This window comes from Brachyhypopomus gauderio, chromosome 3 (assembly GCF_052324685.1).
Source record: "Brachyhypopomus gauderio isolate BG-103 chromosome 3, BGAUD_0.2, whole genome shotgun sequence".
Lineage (NCBI taxonomy): Eukaryota > Metazoa > Chordata > Actinopteri > Gymnotiformes > Hypopomidae > Brachyhypopomus > Brachyhypopomus gauderio.
The window spans coordinates 36,093,267-36,114,348 of NC_135213.1; the positions used below are offsets into that span (position 1 = coordinate 36,093,267).

At 42.1% G+C, this 21,082-nt stretch overlaps 2 protein-coding genes across 2 annotated transcripts; one reads left to right on the plus strand and one right to left on the minus strand.

The window, feature by feature from the left end:
• Window positions 1–780: 780 nt before the first annotated feature.
• On the plus strand, window positions 781–5,831 carry bmp10 (bone morphogenetic protein 10). Its single transcript, XM_076997957.1, has 2 exons — window positions 781–2,642; window positions 3,059–5,831. The coding sequence occupies exons 1-2, from the start codon at window positions 2,264–2,266 to the stop codon at window positions 4,078–4,080; spliced, it is 1,401 nt and encodes a 466-aa protein (XP_076854072.1). The 5' UTR covers window positions 781–2,263; the 3' UTR covers window positions 4,081–5,831.
• A 6,794-nt stretch (window positions 5,832–12,625) lies between these two features.
• ch25hl3 (cholesterol 25-hydroxylase like 3) lies at window positions 12,626–16,652 on the minus strand. Its single transcript, XM_076997958.1, has 2 exons — window positions 16,034–16,652; window positions 12,626–14,613 (listed from the first exon to the last, which is right to left on the minus strand). Exons 1-2 carry the CDS (start codon window positions 16,468–16,470, stop codon window positions 14,214–14,216), a joined length of 837 nt encoding a protein of 278 aa, XP_076854073.1. The 5' UTR covers window positions 16,471–16,652; the 3' UTR covers window positions 12,626–14,213.
• Between the last annotated feature and the right edge of the window lie 4,430 nt (window positions 16,653–21,082).

The window sequence follows — 21,082 nt, forward strand, 5'->3', positions numbered from 1 at the left end:
ATTGTTCTGAATGTTGGGCTGAAATGGAGAGTTTCCGGAGGGTTCCGTACACACGGTACATCTGTGACAACACAAGTACCCTATCAGCAATAACCAACTTGACCATCAAATGTCAGAACAGAAAGCGGAGATGGAGATTAAAAGAGAACGCAGGAATGGAATGTTGGAACTTTGAGCCACCATTCATCCCATACATACACAAGTGTCCATCACCGTGACCTTTGACCTTGTGCGTCATTTCTAATCAGGCACACTCAAGGCAGGCTCTGCATATCTAACCCTCAGCTTGAACCTCTGTTTCAATAAGTGCTTGTGCCACATGCCAGTTTTCTCGCTGATCTTGCAGCAGTCTTAACAGCCTCCTTAATAGTGATTTACACTGAGCCCCCTTGCAGAAACTGTTCCAGGGACAGTGAAATGTTGGCAAAAGGCTCGCCTGTGCCTAAGAGAATTCCAACCATGCAGAGCATCCCGGGCCGGATGAGGCTGTGTCCAGCACTCGGGGGCCGTGTTGGGGGTCTTGGGATGGAGGAGAGGATGGGGGTGGTGGTGGGAGAGCCATGTCCCTGTCACTGCCACGGTGCTCTTGGCTGTGAGACCACGTCGGTCCCAAGACGGTTGTGATAAGGGATTCCCAGCACTTCCGAAAGGGCTGTTTGTTTGACGTCTGAGTGGAACACCACTCACAACGCCTGACATCCCCCCACCCCCCCCACCCCAGCCTCCCAGGCAAACACTGGCAGGGCTCTAAGCAGCTGTACCAACAACTTTCAATACTGAGGTTTCAATTCAGCTATTTCAGCTCAGAGCAATGCACAACGAACGTTTATGCAATATTTCAAAAGTTGCCGGAAAACAAGAACCATGTTTTTGTGAGCGGTTATTTTAACGTGTTCAGTAGTTAGCGATCGTTTTCAAGAGTGGACAACGCAATAACAGTGCCTCCAATTAATCAATTTAGCTCTTGAATAGTAATGGGAAACACCATGAAGAGGGAGAGAACTCCACGATCCAGACCTGCGTTCCAGGTGCCGTCGGCTGTGCTTCACATGAAGTGACCCTTCTTGCTGAATTTTCAGGAGTGTCGGAGTCGTGGTGGGCAGGGAAGAGACGGGGAGGGGCAGGGTTGTGAAACCTCGTTACGGTCGACACGGTCATTTAGCCAGGCGGGTCGTGTGTCAGGTGAGGTACTTTTTCTTCATATCAGCTGCTGCAAAAGCTACTCCCAGATTGTTTCTCTTGTTGTCTGTGGAGGTATCATCTGGAAAAACAGTGGTACAAGGAGAAAACTGCTATACCCTCGAACTTTGACCCAGCAAAAAACAAAATCTGGAATTATGTAGATTTTCTTAAAGGCAGAGATGTGTCTTTTAGCTGAACAGATTGCAGACTCTGGTCATTTGTCCATAAGTGATCATAAAGTATGCATGTAGGATCATCTCATCTGATGTGAATGGCTACAACAGTGGATGGTTTTCAGTTGAGACCACCGCTGTTCACACCTCATTTCATTTAAATTTCCCTATTTCGCTGAGTCGTGGTCGCAGATGTCTATCCTCCTTACTTCAGAACATCTGCATGTCTTAACATCTTTGTCAAAAAGAAATGGTCAATGAAGCTTTGGAGCACTTCAACCACACCATTGGAAAAACAAATAAACAGTAGGCCTTGGGCCATCCACCCAAACAACAAGGAAAACCAACACCACCCTAACAAGGAAGGGGCTTCTGCTGGTATCAGAACGATGTTTACAAAGTCCTCATTAAGGAAAGAAAGAAGATAAGAGCACACACTCTCACACGCACACGGACACTAGGACCAGATAAGAGAGAGAGAGAGAGAACGCCAGATATAATGGGAGAGAAAGAGAGAGAGAGAGGAAAGAACACAAAAAGAAAAGAGATGCCACAGAGGAACTCAGTAAAGCCATCCTTCAAACCAAACTCTTCAGACTTCAAACACACTTCAGAAGGTGTACAAAGGAAGAAATGCTTGAGATCTGAGAGAGAAGTGCAGAGTAACTCCGACCTGAGTTGAGGCACAGAAATCACCATTGCAAGACCAGTCCAGTTTAAAACCAACTGTCCATTTGCTGTGCATTCTAGGCAAGAACAACCAGGAACCATTTGAAACAGCAAGTGCTGAGAAGGACCTTTTGGATTTAGCATTATTCCCAGGATCTACAACACCTCTCTTCTTGTGTAAAGCCTCCTGTGTTGGAGAGCACATTCAGCTGATACCAGACTCCCTTTGGTGTCGAATCATGGCCACTGGGTTTTGGAAATGTCGATTAATCGTCAACGCAACTTGTCTGTCTTTCATCCTGCTCCTCCTGGTGCCGAACTCTGGGGACTCCAGTCCGATTGGTTCCCTGGAGACGCACCGTCCTGCCCCGGGGCAGGGGGGGATAGTGGACCCTTCGTTCCTGGAGCAGAACAGTGAGGTGGACGTGCAGGACCTGATGGATAACCTACGTAGGCAGTTCCTGAGAACCTTTAACCTGTCTGGGCCCGGCCCCGCCGCACGGCCTGGGGCCCCGCGGGTGGAGCCCCCAGAGTACATGTTGGAGCTGTACAACCGCTTCGCCAAGGATCGCACCACCATGCCGTCTGCCAACATCGTACGCAGCTTCAAAAATGAAGGTAATGCTTCATTTAGGTTTTCTCTATGAGACTTCTTCTTGTCTCCTTGCACATATACACGGTATATAAATGTAATATTTTTGTTCACAAAAGTTATTTTTTTAATTTTAGACAATGTAAGAAAAATAATTGGCCACAACCATGTCATTTAATAAAATAATATAGTCGCATTCAAGTGCCTCAAAAAGTTTATTTGTTAGAAAGTTGACTTGAAATGAATAAGCAATTTTCAGGTTGATTATTTTGCCCAGCATTTCAACAGCTGCCTATGGCCATTGTTAACCTCTGCAGCCTTATGCGTCCTGGTTTTCTAAAACAGGCTTCCAAACAGCCTGGTTGCCAGCTGAATGTGTCAGGACTGTGAGTCTAAACACGGTTGTGCTTGTGTGTTTCTGCTGCTGTTGTGCCTCTCTCAGACCCCTCCCCACGCAAGATGGGCGTGGACGGCGCGAGGCGACACCCCTTGCTCTTCAACGTCTCCATCCCCCATCATGAACGAGTTGTAACAGCAGAGCTCCGCCTCTACACCCTGGTCCAGACCGACCGCCACCTTTACGCCGGCGTTGACCGCAAGGTGACCGTGTACGAGGTGGTGCCCCGGGACGTCAACAGGAGCCAGCTGGAGATTGGCATGGAGGGAGACACCCAGCTAAAGGAGCTGGCGTCAAGGCAGGTTTACTGCACAGACAACGGATGGGAGTCTTTTGATATGACTACCGCCGTGCACAACTGGCGCTCGTCTGACACCAGCACCACCCACAGGCTGGAGGTCCACATCGCAAGTCTGAACACAGAGGACGTGGCTGGGCAGAACAAGTCAGAATTTGAAAGACCCGCTGCAGGAGGGGACATGGACATTGACACAAGCCCGGAAGAGAGACACAAGCCTCTGATGATTGTCTTCTCCAATGACCAGAGCGGAGACCACCGAGGAGACCAACAGGAGTTGAATGAGATGATCAAGCATGAAACATATGGCCCAGGGTTGAAGGACAACCCGGAGCTGGGGGCTGTAGGAGATGACGGAGAGGATGAGGGACCAGATGAAGAGGCTCTGCTTCAGATGCGCTCCAACCTCATCTACGACACCGCCTCGCGTATACGGAGGAATGCAAAGGGCAATCAGTGTAAGAAGAGTTCCTTGTATGTTGACTTTAAAGACATTGGCTGGAACAGTTGGATCATAGAGCCCGAAGGCTATGAGGCGTATGAGTGCACAGGAACATGTATGTACCCCCTGACCAAACACGTCACTCCAACCAAGCATGCTATCGTGCAAACGCTAGTCAGCCTCAAAAATCCCATGAAGGTCTCCAAAGCTTGCTGTGTTCCCACCAAACTTGACCCCATCTCATTGCTCTACCTGGATGACGCGGGCGTGGTCACCTACCAGTATAAGTATGAAGGCATGGTGGTGGCAGAGTGTGGGTGCAGATAGGGTTTTATGGGGGAAGATGCAATATGTGGTCAAAGTCCCTGAGAAATGAGGACCTTTGTCTTTTGTCCTTGTCTGAGAGCAGAAGAGACCGTAAAGAAACTAGATGAATGTAGTTTCAGGCCAAAATAAGACAAGAACAATTCCTTTGTAAACTTCAAAAAATAGCATGTATGGAATTATGGCCTGAAGATGCTTGTTTGTGTGACTTTTCAAAGGATGAGAAATTGGGAAACTTTTGGCTATATATCTAATGAAGATTAAACTTTTTTTAAATAACAGAATGACAAGGAAGCATCTAAGAGACAAGACAGCAACGTGTACAACTTATGACAACTCTTACAGCAGTCTCAGATCAGATTCAGAGCAGTCTCAGAGCAGACTTAGAAGAGTCTCAGAGCAGTCTCAGATCAGACTCAGTGCAGTCTCAGAGCAGAGCAGTCTCAGAGCAGTCTCAGATCAGACTCAGTGCAGTCTCAGAGCAGACTCAGAACAGTTTCAGAGCAGAGCAGTCTCAGAGCAGTCTCAGAGCAGTCTCAGATCAGACTCAGTGCAGTCTCAGAGCAGACTCAGTGGAGTCTCAGAGCAGTCTCAGATCAGACTCAATGCAGTCTCAGAGCAGACTCACAGCAGTTAATACCAGATTGAGAGGAATTCCAATACAACATGGCCGAAACTAATCAAAAACAATGTCAAACTGTCCTTAAGGTGACTTAAACCTAATGTCAGAATGCTATAAGATGATTGCCATATAACTGCAGAGAGTTGCCACGCCTATTTAACGTTGAACACAAACCTACTTTTCATTTCAGTAACAGAATATGCCAATTTACATGGCTCTCCAGCTCAAGAGCACGCTTGTCTCAGCTTTCAGCATGAATCACCTTATGAGTTTCATTATTTGAAATTCCAGATTTTACAATGTCGTTTAACATCTCCTCTTCAAATGCATTCCCCATGATCACTGACGCCTGAGCATCTGGAAGTTTCAAGCAAAGCGGGGTCACTTGGGTGACCCCCGTGGAAGCGAGAAACCTGCATAAACCGCCTGTGTCCAGTCTCTTCGGCTGCGTATCTGTACCCCTCCCCCGACCACTCTGTGTCAATACGCAGCTTCCTGCTCCTGAATACATTTGATATGAACCATCCAAGGCAAAGCAACCTGGTTATCTTTCACGCAAAGGAAATGTGAGGAAACTAAACAGAATCATCTAGAGGGATATGTTCTGGTGGGAAAAAAGCTATTTTCTCTGCTCAAAGACATTCTACAAGTGACAAAAATGACTATACAAAGTGCGTAAACTCTTTTAAAAGGGATCTATGTGTAGCCTACTGGATGACAGAAAAAGAACACTATTTGACTCCATCTAAACACAATTTGTAAGGACATTTCTCTCCCTAACGCACACATGGTTGGATTTATGAAATCTCAACCAATGGTCTTTCTCTTTTCTCCTTTAAACAGTTTTTAATTCTTTTTTTTTCTTTTCTTTCTCCACAAATGTTTTTGGCCTCATGCACTTACCTCATCACTTGTCTTCCACTGTGGAGTTCATGAAGAAAGCAGCACTTTGGCGTTTTCCAGGGTCCGAGGCCTTGGGGGAGGGGTGTCAGGGAGGGTTGTGGGGCTATCTTCACTCTGATACCTTGCATGCCGTGCGAGCTAAGCTCCAAGCTCTCTAGCGGTCTGCGATAAGAAGGTGTTGGTGCTGAGAAACACGTCAGTGGCCATTCCGGCCAGCAAGGGAGGTGGGGGGGGGGGGGGGGGGGGGGGGGGGATGGCTGTCAAGATTCCACCGGACTCGAACATCACGCCAGCTCTTGACCTCAATCTGGCATGAAAGAGAGGAATGACTTGTTAAGAACTCTGATCCGGGCCCCCCACCCCCCAACCCAACTTCCTCTGTTTTGCTAGGCATAATCTTACACCGTCTCTCACATTGTCCTCTATGACTCATAAGGAACAGCTTCCAGTTTGAACTTCCAAAGAGAAGAGATGGCAAACCTCCAGAGCAAAACTCACCCGCCTAAATCAGAGGCTTGTCGATTCTGAAGTGGTTGGTTGAATCATGTGGAGACCCCACAGCAAGACTTTTTTACAAAGAACTAGCTGCTCCCTGCTAGCATTCTTAGCATCTTTAGCAATGTGGCAGCAAAGTCAATGAGAAGCTTTTGCCCAGAGCAGACATGACTATTGTAATGTAAATCTGTACAGTTTGGGTTCACAGTATGCCTTATACCAGCTGTGAATGAGGAGATGTTTTTAAAGACATTCATGGACAAAACAATATTAACACACAGTTAATACCTTGTTGCTAGACACACTTGCTATGTTTGGTTGATAAGAGCTCCTTAGCAGAATGATAAACTGCAGCTTATCTTCGGTTTGTTAACTGACATAAACTATTAATTCTAACTGACATAACGATTGTCAAAAACTGGGGTTTCTGCAAATCTATCAAAATGCTCCTGAAATGTTTTTGTACTGCTGCTTTTTAAAAAAAGGCCTATTTATTGATTAATTTATTAATTTTATTGTGTCCTTTAAGTGACTTTGTATAGAAGTGTATGTAAATAAATACATTACATCCATAATTTACATGATCTTATAATGAACAACATATAGATGTGCTTCCTTTGAGATATCATGATCTGCTCAGCTAACGCTTGTAAAATGTTTAAGCTAAAAAACCATGATAAACCACTTTAAAGCAGTTGTTCCATATTGAGTTGTTAAGATCGGTCGAGTTGTTACATGGAGTTGTTTGGAGTGTCGAGCTGTAACATGTTGGCACTTATGCAGACCCTTTGTAGATCTAAATCCCAACACTTTCTACTCCAACACAGCTGATATGTTTAGCCGTGACACGTCCCATGTCCTTAATTTAGCCATAGTTTCAAGGGGGAGTGTTTACTGTTCCACTGAGAACAGCAGCTGCCTGCTTTGGGGCCATAGTCTACACATGTCAACTAGGATGACCAGATCTGAGACGGTGAAAAAGAGGATACCTCTGGAGTGGGGGGGCATATATTGGGGTGGGAGGTAGGTTGGGGTGTCCGAAAACTTTAGGCTACTTCACCACTCCCCGTTCTTGCTTGAGCGAACCAGTAGGGGAGGGCATGACTAGTTTGTGAACAAAACGCTTCTCGATATTCTCGACGTAAGCTCTAGTAAAACAAAATCCCTAACATTTGTGAAATTCTAACTGGACATTTTTTTAAAGTCTTAAAAAGAGGACATGTCCGGGTAAAAGAGAACGTCTGGTCACCCTACGTCAGCCCAATACCTTGGGAAACTTGACTGGAAGCTAATGAACACATGCACCAATCTGCTGCAAATTCATCGGGTCCTGCACCGATCTGCTCAACATGTACCAGGTCCACCAGTCGCTCTCAGCTGATTCCCACAATGTTTTTCTCTGCCTTTGGTGGATTCTGGGACTTTAAGTGGGCTTTGCTGAAAGATGATGAAGTGTTGATGCTCATGTTCAACCTGTAACTGCTGTAAATAAACAGACTGTGAGAGAAAGTCACGACTCTAGTGTCTGCATCACGTTGAGATAAAGCTTATTTAGAGCTTATAGGTCACACATTAATTAAACCTGCTCTTGAATTTTAAAAACAATGACAGTGTTTAATTTATGACTTTAAGCTTAATATCTGGGAAACTGGAACACTGGTAAATGACAGTGTGGTTTTATTGTTCTCAAAAATGTGTCTATTGTGTCACTATTGTCACTGTCATTTATATTATTTTGTTTTTAAAGAATAATAAAATTTCCTGCACCATATTGTACTTACTCTCCTGAGAATGTTTGCCTTAGATGTATCCAAACAACTATCTTCATTGCAACATAATCCAGGAAAACGGGATTTCAATATATTTAAAATAGTTTGTTTTTAGAGTGGATGGTTAAGAAAGATGGAAAAGCACATGGTTTGAGTTAAAATGTTTAGGACTACTTTCAAGAGGCTGTTACGTCCATGTGTAATGTCTGGTATATGAGAATGATGCAAGAGAATATTCATCCTTTAACCACTCAGATGATTAACTCTGTTCTCAACCCAGCAGTCACCACAGCTGTCATCTCACACATGCACACTGTTGAGAGTTTCAGAGTGAAGACACAGTTCAACATGACCAGACATTGTTTTTGTGGTCCAGGCCATGTTTAGTGACAATCTAAATACAGCTTTCTGGGGTTCAAGCACCCTAACAAATTATTCAAGCCTTTCCTAAAAAGCTATTCTAAGCCTTTGAGCTTTCACCCATTAATGAGCTATTTACAGATCTCCTGGGAATTCTGACATCTGGACATTGTCATTAAAGACAAACACCCTTCTGACATGTTGAAATTGGAAGCTATTAGCATGTGGCTGTTATGTGCATTATTGTCCACAGTTACCAACCAGTCAAACAAACACAACCTGGTGCTGAAACTGGACAGGACAAGCCATTTGCTTCTGTGAATTGGTTACAAGTTAGCAACTTGTTTATATCATTACATGTGAAAGCTTCAGAATGATAATTTAACACCTTTAAGAAGGATGTGTGGTACAGAAAGAGAGAGAAATGTCCATTATCAGTTAATCACCATGATAATGCTTCTACATGCACATGATAATGCTGCTACCTGTAAAGCTGTCTCCTCTCTCTCTCTCTCTCTCTCTTTCTCTCTCTCTCTCTCTCTCTCTCTCTCTTTCTCTCTCTCCCTTCCTCTCACTAATTCCTCATTTTTCAAACAGCTCCTCACACTTACGATTTTATTCTAGACCATAAGTCTGTGGAACAACTCCAAGAAAAGGTTCATTTTGCAGTGTAAATCCTTGCAGAGGTCAACATGCAGTGAATGGTGTGGTGTGGGGTCACTCCTCAGAGTCTTGTTCCTGCACCCGTGCTGGAAAAACACAAGAAATTTGGAAGTGATGTTATTGTTACTGTTACAGTATTGCTGATAGTCTTACCATGTGAGACGAAGAGGTAAAGCGGGTAATATAAAGAGAATGATAAAGTGATAGTCTGCAACAGAGTGAAAGAGAGAGAGAGACAGAGAGAGAGATCTGATGCAATGTGATTATTTACATGGGTGGAAGTGCTGTAATTTAGTGTAATGAGTCAGGCGGGAGGTCTGGCCTGGTGGAGTTTGCTAAAGCCCATTCAGTGTATGCTGGGACTGGAGTGATGGAAGGAGAGATAAAGGGTTTGGATGGAGTGATGAAAGGAGAGATAGAGGCCCTGCTCGTGGGCAGAGACGTCACGGCAGCGTGTGGTCCGGGGATGGACCGCAGAGATCGAGCCCAGAGAAGGCAGTGGGCTACGTGTGGGATGGCAGGATGGCTAGTCAGACCTCTAACCCGCATCCCCTCCCCCTCTCCCTCCCGTCCTGTTCTGGCCACACCTTCAGAAGACAGCTAAGAGCTCTGTTTAAGAGGAGTTTGAGAGGTTCTGGCAACCATCATTTCATTCTGAGGGGATTACTGGGGTCAAAGGCAGAGGAAGCTCTTCTGAACAAAGCAAAACATCTGTGTCATTGAAACAAAATAAATATGTATGGAGATTCAAGTGAGTTGCATAGACTGCCCACAAACCCATATCAAATCATTCACTTTAGCTGCTTCAGCACAGAACGCACATTGCATGACACAGAATCACTGTATCATTTGAATCATGTGGACAATAAAGAGTTGGAAAACAGAACCTAAGTAAGCCTTCCTTTACTCTTCCCTTCTGTTCACCCTGTGCTCTGGCAATCTATACAAGCTTACCAGCTCACAGACTACACTGCTCTACACCACAAGCCCAAAGTGGTGTTCAGTTTGTTAAGGAACCTTCTCATCCGGTCAAACTTGAAAATGACAGTGAAACCACAGAACAAAATGACAGTCCTCCTGAACACGCTTTAGCTGGAGATATTCAGCAATATTCGTATTCTGACACAAATTGATGATTTTGTAATTCATTAAAAAAGTATGTATGACAAGACCCCAATTTCCGTGTAAGGTCATGACTCCTACTGAATGATATGCCACCACTACATGTACTACTGCAGTGTGCCTGGTGTCTTCTTTAGCTTATCAGATCAGTTCTCAGTTCTTCTTCTTGTATTTTTTTCAAGACTACAGTTGTCTCGAGACTGTCCTTTGTTTTTTAGTCTTTACAAAACTACACTGCTGAGTAAAAGCTGTTCTTGAACAGAAACACCATTCCTTGGTTCGTCTTCCACACCAACACTATTATATAATCACTCGTGTGTTTGTACATGAAAAACCCACCCATTAGTTAACTGCTGAGCATGAAAGATTTGTTAAAAGGGCAATTTTATTTTAGCCACAACTGATGCAGGCATTACTGACAACTTCCAAAATCCCTGTAAAGAAAGGAATAAAAGGTGGGTTTTCAATGCTCAATCCAGTTTTATAGAGCTGTTACACTTTGTTCACTAGACCTTAATGTGAAACACATGTTTTTGTGTACTGGGAAACTCACATCACTTTCTGTAGCTGTTAGGAGTGCCATAAGGACTCCCAGTGGATTTTTGCAAGAGCACATTAGCCTTGAGTTGGGCAACACTAATTATACACAAAAATGACTATCTGCATTCAATAAAAGAACTTCACAAGGTTGATTTGTTTAGACTGGCCATGGTAAGTCACCATTCATCAGAGCTCTTCTATCTAATGTTTCAGTGGTCTAAAGATGGATGTGTCATTTGAGGAAGCTGTTGGGGGTTATTTAAGAAGCAGGGTTTCTGACACCAGAATCCGCATTAAACGTGTCTGTTCGGGGACCTGATGGGACAGTAACGTCTCACGTGCGCACTCAGAAATGAAATCAGTGCAATGATATGACTTTAGTTGTTATTACCTTTGAATTTATGAGCATTACAATGTGTTCAAGCTATTTACTAATGTTATTGTTTGCATCGCTAAAACATAAATTATGGACCGTTTTCTTGACACAAATTAATATTTGTATGAAAGGAAGAAATTAACATAACATTTTGAAATGCACATTGTTTTTAGAACATATTCCTAAGATGATTTAACGTGTGTCATTAAGGACACATAAATTGGCTTTCATTTTATGAATTGGCTTTCATAAAGCCAATTTGCTGGGTTACATCATAGTGTGTCTGTTTGTGTTGTATGTGCTGACCATGCAATTCTAATGTGAACACCCTGTTTATAGAGACGTTTATTGTTTTCATAAACATAACAGTCAATCAGATAAATTCATATGGACCTAAACAAACAAATCTTACATATGAAACCTTTTCTTCGTTGGCAGCCTTCAACACTACGAACAATGTCACCAGTCACTCATCCACCCCCACTGGGTCTTACTTTCCCGTAACAGTCTGGATTTGTGTAGCATTTGGCAGTGAAGTGTTGAGGCCGAATGTTCAGGTCGTCCACAAGCTCTTAAAAACCTCAGTATGCAGCACAGTTTTTTATATTTTATAATAAGGTAACCTCTGTCCCAAATGTTCAGGATGGCTGTTACGTTGTCTTTTGAATAGTTAATATTTTTTTAAAGTGAATTCACGTTCGAGAGTATTAACACCATCAGTTTCTGCCAGCTTTTAGCTAACATATTTAGCATGTAATGTTTTATGATTTTTACACTTTATCTTTTATCATAATTTATTCGATCTTTTTTCGTACTTTTGTCCAATTCACTTTACTGTATCTTTTTGTAAAGTGATTATTATTATTATTATTATTATTATTACTATTATAACAATGTGACGACTGTTTTCTTAGTGCTGTATAATTCAGTTTACGCAGGTTAGGAACCAGAATCCTGTCTGCAGGCGGAACGGAACAGAACGTCAGATGCATCACTCGTCTCAGTCTAGAAAGAGGGCTCCCCCTGCTGTTTGAAATGCAACATGCATTTAAAGATGTTTATTCACGAACAGGGTTGGATGGATATGGTTTAATTAAGTTGCCTTCTTAAATGTGACACGTTCCAACCTTCACAAGCAAGTCTTTAAACCTTAAATAACACCAGAATTAAACTTAACCATGAATTTATTTAAAAAAAAGATGGAAACCTTTGATAACATACCTGGATCTGGCAGTATAGCCGGTTAAACTATGTATTTCGGCATATGTATACATGTAAATAAGTGCTTAAATGTGGGCATATAGTTGGATATGTGTACTTGGGTATATGTGCATAGATGAAGTAAATGTGTAACCATAAACTATATTAATATGTGTTTTATTCATTTAAATTTTTATTTATTTTTTCCTCTCTTCTTTTTCCACAATCCCTCAATGCTGTCTAGAATTTGTTTTCTAAGATCTTCGCCTGCCAAGGTGTTCGCTTTGTTTATGTTCAATTGTTTATTCTATTGTACTGAAAGACTATGTATTGACTTAATGTGCAATATGATACTTTGGATTGTAAACAGAATATTTCTATCCTAATAATAAAAGATACTTTGTTAAAAAAAAAAACCCTGATGTCTCCATGTTCCTTTGCATGCAACATTTGGATGACCTTTTAGTGAAAAGCAACCATACTTTAGCCCATTCCTATTCAGGCACAATAACCATGCTGATGTTAGAAATAAAGAATTTCCACCAAAATGGATATATAGCAAACAGGATATATAAAAGTGATTATTTATTATTTTTACATATTTGTTCTATAAAGTGCAGCTCACTTGAGATTGCTTTGTAGTTCTCAAATGAGTCAGTGTATGCTACATGGAATTAGTTGTGTTTAAAGGAGATTTAGTATAGAATCTCTGAAACATCCATTTACATATATATTTACATTTTACATTTTTGGAACTTATCCAGAGCCACTTACAAAAGTGCACAGAAGGTTAATTCAAAAACAAATCTAACCACCAGGTTGCTGATTTATGGACTAAGCAATCCCTTTGATCTGGACAAACAAAGATTTTTTACCTGTACTGTCAAGATTGGCTTGTTAGCCAGAAAAGCCCCTATGAAATAAAATGTATTATTATTATTATTATTATTATTATTATAAAAAATACCAAAAAAACTAGAATATTCCTGATATACAGGAATCAGTGCAGATATCTAGATGAAATGCAACATCATCATTAAGTACTATATCAAACATGTGCAAAACCAAATATTACCAAAAACACCTTAAAATTTGATCTGTGGCTACAGTGTGTACCAACGGATTTTACACAGTAAGCCTTGTACATAACAACTGTATTTACAGTGTATACCATGTGTTGCAGAGCACATTCAAATACATTGTTTCAAGCCCTGTAAAACATATCTAACAAGTCAGGTTGCAGTGGAGGTTCTAGACCATCTGAAGGGGGGTGTGGTGGGGGGGGGGGGGGGGGGGTTCCAAGTATGTTGTGACAGGGGGCCCCCTAGAACCACCCCATCTGGTTGATAGATCATATCAAGAAGATTAGCTGGGTTTCTCTTGATTTGGGCTCATCTTAGGTTCAGATGCCACTGTCAGTCCTTTTTGATGACATATGTACAGATCTACTATTTACAGGTGATCTTGTTGAACAGTAATCCACAGATCCAGTTTCTGCTGTCCGCTTATTGTTGTAGTGTTCTTGCATGTGACACACCCCAAAACACACCAATGTTGACAGCCGATCATGTGATCTATCAGTGTGTAAGATCAGTGTAGGAGATCCAGAAATCACTACAATGTCATTTGAAAGGCCACACAGTTTGCTTTGGTGACAGAAACAGTGGAACAGGAACTGTGCTGTGTATATAAACTACCATTTAAACCACCGTTTCTGGGCAAAGATGAAGTCAAGCCACACAATGCACACATTGGCAAAGCACTTCGAATCTGAGAGCATGACAGATTAGCCAGGAAGCCTCAGCACTCCAGGGTCCATGTCCTGAACACGTGCAGCTTAGCACAGCAGCCCTCATGCAGCATCCGACACCCAACCCCCCCCTCCAAACACACACACACACACACACACACACACACACACACACACACACACTGGGCTGCTCCTGAGATGGCTGTAAGCAAAATGGTACTGGTCTTCAGGATTGTGAAAAACCACCATTACTACAGTTTTGCAATCTAGAATCATGCAGAACTCAGGCAGCAGCGGACGGTTCCTTGTCAAGCTATGTCCTCAATGGCTTCACAATCACTTATCCCCAAGACCAGTGTGAGCAGAACCAGACGTGCCCTCGAAATCAGGGAGCAAAGTTCCGCAGATCAGGTCCCAGTGTCTGAAATAGGGAGCAAAGTTCCCCCGGATGCGGCGGTGGTGTGCCTGGTGGAAGGGTGAACCCCCAAAGCAGGGCAGCACGTGATGCAGGCCCCAGGGCAGGTCGTAGCCACAGTGGTCCTCCACCGCCAGCCACATGTTCACCAGGTGGAAGAGAACCTCGCTGAGCGGGTGGCAGCCCAGCAGGGCGGCGCTGCTGACCGCCAAGACCTGCTGCACCATCAGCTCCACCGCGCTGGAGTCCTGAGCAGACAGAGCGAACGGATCCCGGCGTGTGTGGTGGGCCTGGTGGAACGTCCTGTACAGGTGTGGATTCCTGAGAAACGCACAAGACATGTTTTGTTTGGGATAGGAACGCAGGTAAAGAGGAGTTCATTTGTTGGCCAAAGTATTAAACAAAATCACAAAATAATAAGATTTTGTTCAAAACCTGTTTAAAAGACACTGGTCCCTTAAGACTTCTATTGCTACTTCCACTGAAGGTCTTTCTTTCATGTTTAATTTTTGCTGATTTAATAACAATAATAGTAATATTACTGTAAGTTTAAATTGTTTGGGGCTTTTCTAATACTCAAATTAGCTTTTTCTGGACTCCTTGCATTGTTTCTGAGCTCTTGCACAGGTGTGGACAGTGGACAGTGGTGACACACACAAGGCTCACACACAGCAAAACGACCCTAAAGGGGACTCCAGTGTTAGTGCATGTCCTCATGTCAAGTGTTAGTGCATGTCCTCCAGTGTTAGTACATGTCCTCAAGCGTTAGTACGTGTCCTCAGTTGTTAGTGCATGTTAGTACATGTCCTCAAGTGTTAGTGCATGTCCTCCAGTGTTAGTGCATGTCATCAATTGTTAGTGCATGTCCTCCAGTGTTAGTACATATCCTCAAGTGTTAGTACATGTCCTCACGTGTTAGTGTATGTCCTCACGTGTTAGTGTATGTCCTCACGTGTTAGTGTATGTCCTCTCGTGTTAGTTCATGTCCTCCCTCTCAGAGATGTACTGGACTTATGAGCTGACTGGTTTTAAAAAATGGTCCTTTGGGGTGGTTGTGCATTAACACACACACACACACACACACACACACACACACACACACACACACACACACACACACACACACACACACACACACACACACACACACACACACACATATACATAAAGACCTCTGTCCTGTTGTCCATCATTGCTTGGGTCACTCTAACTGCTGTTAGAGATGTTTTTGTGCCCTTCACCCTTATTCACCTCCATCACCTCCAGACACATGCTGCCATTGCTCCAGGCTTATAAATAGCATGTCAGTTATTATTACAGGTTTTAATTTTTATTATTGCCCATTATATTAGTATGGCTTCATTTACAACGTGCTTAGATGGGTCGTCTCTCTGTGTAGTGTTGAGCTGAGATGATACCGGATATTTTTCATTTGCGCACGTTACCACACTGCTGGTACATTGATAATGACCTACAGCACAGATACAGCCTGTCCTTTGATTTTATTAACAACAACAACCCAAGTTAATATTATATGTCTTCTAAACCTCCGGACTTTTAATAAACCTGCAAATGATCTCTGCTTCACTGTATGGTTTATTCGCGGTTTGGATTTCGCTAGGTTGCCTTAGAGGCAATTATCTCCACCGTCAAACTGCCCATCGAAGACCGTTCACCTAAAACCTGCGAATAACGGTCCCGAAAGACCCAAATCATTAGAAGAAGGAGGCGATACACTCACCTGTGTAAGGAATAATGAATTATAAAGTACAACGTATCGAACACGAGCAGGCACGAGAAACATTCCGAACAAGCAAGAAACACCGAGGGCGCAGGGTTGTCTTGATGCAGGAACCGGTTCCCACGGACGAACTGAACCAACGCGGCTACAGGCAGAACACCCACCACATATTTGGTCGAAATTTGCCAAACACAGTGCAGCCACTGGCGTAATTCAACCACTTCTTCAGAAATTCTGTATTTATTAATCCATAATATATGCGGGCTCAGGAGGTCGAGGATCATGAAAAGTGAGGAAAATAATACATGAACCAAGAAGCCTGCGGTGGTGGTCCAGAACGGCGACAACAGAAGACTTTGATGGTCGCGCATCAAATTCCACACAGGTTGCAGGAGCGGTGTGCTGTTTCCCGCGAACAAAGCAAAATCATCAGTCATTTTAAGATGTTTAAGTACAATCTAAGCTGCCACAGCATGTAAAGTCGATGCGAAACTTGACCCTTCCTAAACTCAGAGACCGGAGCTTCTGCACTGGTGTAGAAGTTGACGTGACGCATCATCTTGAAATTGTGACTCATGCAATAACGCCCACTTTACATCTAAGACTAGAAATGATCCAGAGGGGATTCTGAATGACAAAGTTTTAAACGGTAGACATCTTCTCTATACGGGAATTAGGCCTATAAAAACCGCCTAAAAAGCACGAGTCATGAAAATGCGAAAAGTGAGGGAGTCTTAGCATGAGAACAAAATCTTACGTGGCTTAAAGTACTAAAACAACGGCCTAGAAACAGCAACCTTCTCTCAGTTATAACTGATCATAAGTACTTTCTTTTTCTGAAATGACGAATCTGTAATGCAAAATGAAGTAATAATGATCTTTTTTGTCTCCTAAATGTTCTCCTAATTAGTTTTTCTCAGTCGATTTGGTTCATTTCTCACGTCATGATTTACATTGGCATCACTATTAGTGCATTTCTCAAAACAGTTAGTGCAAACAGCAAAACTCAATGAAATACCTGCAAAAGCAGATACTTCACTCAAAATTCTTTGTTTTGGCCCCAAAAGCAAATATTTAGGTCAGTCAATTTGTCAGCACCATCAGAGTATCTAGTCTGTGCCATGTGAACAGGGCAGTCAAAGTACTTATGCATGTTGTCAGTTTAACTATAAGTCATAGTCAGTGTAGACTGTATATTCTGATGGAACCTAGCTAAGCTTTTGATTTCAAGAACGCTGCACATTCTGTGGTATATCAAATACATGTTACACACATGCAAACTTACATGGAACACAAAGTTACACATGACTGTATGTGGGAGACATAGCAAGAAATTGGACTGGAATCAAATTTGTACAGCAATATTGTTTGACTGTATTGTTCGCACTGCAATTTGTTGACAAAGACAAATCTGATTGAAATTCAGAAAAGACTGACAACTGACTGGAAAAACTGCAAAATTAGAAACGTATTCTACACATTCAAAACAACCTGAGCACATACAGCCTCCTCTTGTTGAGGAGTGAAAATGGAACCTCTGCCCCCCCCTATGAACTCATTTTGATGTCTTATATGGTATAAGAATGCAAAAATGCAATACAAAAACATTAGAATTTATGCCAGTGTGCAGCAATACAGCAGAGTGCACATTTCTGAATTACATACATGTTTTCTCTATGAAATGTTTGAACAATTGAAGACACAGTTGTTCTTCCAATATTCAGCTGCACCCAACGACCAGCTTCAGCCATTGTGAGACCATAACTTACATGTAAAACATGGTCCACAATTGTTGCCCTTATTTCACTGTTTTGTCCCCTCAGCCTTACACCACACAGTCTTACCCCTCTACACCACACAGTCTTACCCCTCTACACCACAGAGTCTTATTCCTCTACACCACACAGTCTTATTCCTCTACACCACACAGTCTTATTCCTCTACACCACATAGTCTTATTCCTCTTCTTGGCTGTTCACCCTTTACATGGCCTTGTCTTTCCATTATGAGACTTTGTGATACTGCAGTGTTTAGCGTCTATAAATGTTTGCCAATTACAGTAAAGGTTCATGAGATGCACCTCTGACCTATGGTTGAGATCATTGGTTGATCTAAACCTTCACCAATTCCCTTTCTTACTGTAACTGAATGTTCAAATTAGGATAAATTACCAAAATGTAACAAAAAATAAACTAAATAAATACATGTAAAATGATGCTTTAGAGATTATGACAACATGTTCAGCACTTTTGCATATAATGGCGATGACCTAAAGACTAAATGTTTTGGAGTGTAAGACAATTCAACAGACAATCCGTACAACACATTTTGATAAATATGACATAAGCAACTGATAATGTAAAAAACAACAGACAATTGTCCATGTCCATTTGCAAAAAGTACAAAAGCATTTGCTAAATGTTAAACACAATGAGAAATGCAATTATGATGTGCACAAGTGACAAGGAGATGTGGATGAACCGTTTTGAGAATTTCAATTCTGATCTGAGAAATGAACCAAATAGACTGAGAAAAACTGTATAAGAATAGAGCTTATCGTGGTTTCATGTACCAAAGCAATGGCCTAGAAACACCAACCTTCTCCCAGTTACTACTGTGCATACGTACATTAAGCACATTAGTACATTTAGACCATTTTAGTACATTAAAATTATACACTTCAAAAACTGCTTATTCTAAAATTAAATGTATTTCGCACTTTAATGATGCATCCTGTCGATGCTGGTGTTGAAACTCCGAATGCAAATTTGTACATTGTGTAAACCAGTATCTGGTCTCATGTCATCTGGGCTGTGTGGAAACCTAGGGATTTTCTGTAAGGTGTTTCCCGCTATGCTTAAGGTTAGTATTATTCACCATAATGGATCAAATTACCTGCTGCATGAAAGACTGTCCTACATTTTAAGAAGCAATTTGCCATTTTAGATGTTTAGAAACATATCCTTGTTAATTTAAATTTTATACACACTGGTAACAGGATCCATCTATCCATCCATATCCATCCATCCATCCATTCATCCATCCATTCATCCATCCATCCATCCATCCATCCATCCATCCATCCATTTATTATTAATCTAATTATTCTCATGTAATTTTTTTATTTCTCAGTTTTCACTGATTCCTTCCAAATTGGAAACCTTTATAAACATATATTAAGTGACCATTTCTTTGCATAATTAATGCTGACAAAAAGAAAATAAAACTTAAAATAGAGAGTGAAAACACTGAAGTATGGGCTGGGGGGGGAAACGCTGTATTGGGGTGTAGGATGGAGTCATTTAAGATGTTTACAAAAAGTCAATGAATGTTTTGAGTGCAGCTAGGGTTCATTCTCCAGATAATCCAGGGCTAATCTGAAGGCTCTGACTGAAGTTTTTGAATAGTCAAATAGTCATTTTGCTCAGTAGTTCATCATTCTTTCATTTCTCTATCAGTAAATTCTGAATACTTGTGTAGTATTTATGACACATTGAATTTATCAGTACATGGGGGAAAAGGCGATTTTAATTGATTCCTACCAAATGCCATTTTTGGAGGGCAGGTAGAAAGGTGGGGAAATGGTAATTGAATGTCTGTAATGTGTCAGGGTTTGATTTCGAAGGGCTGTACTGGCTCTCGTGGTTGTTGGAGGAGATCTGTTCTATGAGTCAGCGGACACCAACAGTATAGTATGTGCCATCATGAATGTATGTTTACGATTACATACATTATTTTAAATGGATCACAGTGCCTGTGCTGACCCCTGTCAGGGAGTCATTAGCATTGTGCCACTCTGTGTCTGACGTCCCCTCAGTAATCACAATATACAGGCAAACACTAGAGACATTTACTATCCTTATGTAACTTGCATAACCGAGGTGACCCTCCCCCTGTACTCAAGTGGATAAGGCTGTCCAGGATCCCACAGCAACTTCCCAGAACTTCTGTCTTCAACACTGACTTGGACCAAAAGAGTCACTCCGAGAAGACAGTGGAACTCTCCAATAAATTCCAGCCCAGCCTTTCAAATGGGAGTGATTAAACCTTCGCTTTGTGTCAAGCAGCTTTCTAACGCTGTGAGCAAGTCCCATGCCTGATATGATCCGTTCTCAGCATCCTCCACTCCGGCCTTTCTCACACGTACTGGATCAACTCTAAACTTTCCCATTACTCACCAGTGCAATCTAACATCCTGCTATAATGAAGCACTGTTTCCAAAGAAATAAATATATTATATAAAATGAAACAGCTCCGTACTGACTTAAGAAGTCTTGCTTCATCTTACATTCCTCTTCTGCTTAGTCAACTATGTAGTCACCACCTTTTTATTAGAAAGTTTCTCTATCTCCTTTCAGGGAAAACTGAGAAATGACATTAGATTTCACATCTGCATTTGTTTTGTAATCTGAAAACTTCAGCTTGAACTGAATCGGTTTTCTTCTACATTGTCTCCTGGTATAGGTGTCGTTTTAACACCAGGAACTCCAGAGCACACTGTGAGTACACTGTGACTAAACTGATTGGTTAAACTCAGCTGAACTTTTCATCTGTATACATCAAACAGCATGTTTTCGTCTTCAGCATTGTGATTTTCCACATCGTGACTGCCTCAGGTGCTGTGCTCTGACGTGGCTTTGCAGTGCTTTGTAAACTGTTCTGAAAAAGTGTTATACAAATTTAAAAATAATTCTTTATTATTATCATCAGACACCCACTCAGCAGACAGGTTTTCTCCCAACTCTACAGAAGGTGAATATACCTGTGTCTGCAGAGCCAGCCATGAAAGAGTAGTTGTGTACCGAGTGTGTATCTGTGTTTAAAGGACATGTCCATTTTCCTGGCCTGCACCTCACAGAGCAAGCAGTACCACACTAGTTCATGGCCAAAGAATAGAGCCAGATGCCATAAGAGTCAAGCAGAAACACACTCCCGTACACTTGTCTAGCACAGCACAGGGTGACGTGCAAAGTGACCAAGCCTGCGTGTGTATTCCAGAAAACACACATTTCCAACGTCCTGGTGATGCTGAAGGACTAGTCTATATTC

What these genes read in the sequence shown, in the direction of transcription:
- bmp10 (XM_076997957.1), top strand. Translation starts at nt 2,264, where the DNA reads ATGGCCACTGGGTTTTGGAAATGTCGATTAATCGTCAACGCAACTTGT. An exon ending in ACGCAGCTTCAAAAATGAAG is followed by an intron (nt 2,643 to 3,058) that starts GTAATGCTTCAT and finishes TGCCTCTCTCAG; the next exon opens with ACCCCTCCCCACGCAAGATG.
- ch25hl3 (XM_076997958.1), bottom strand. Translation starts at nt 16,470, where the DNA reads ATGACTGATGATTTTGCTTTGTTCGCGGGAAACAGCACACCGCTCCTG. An exon ending in ATTCATTATTCCTTACACAG is followed by an intron (nt 14,614 to 16,033) that starts GTGAGTGTATCG and finishes TGCGTTTCTCAG; the next exon opens with GAATCCACACCTGTACAGGA.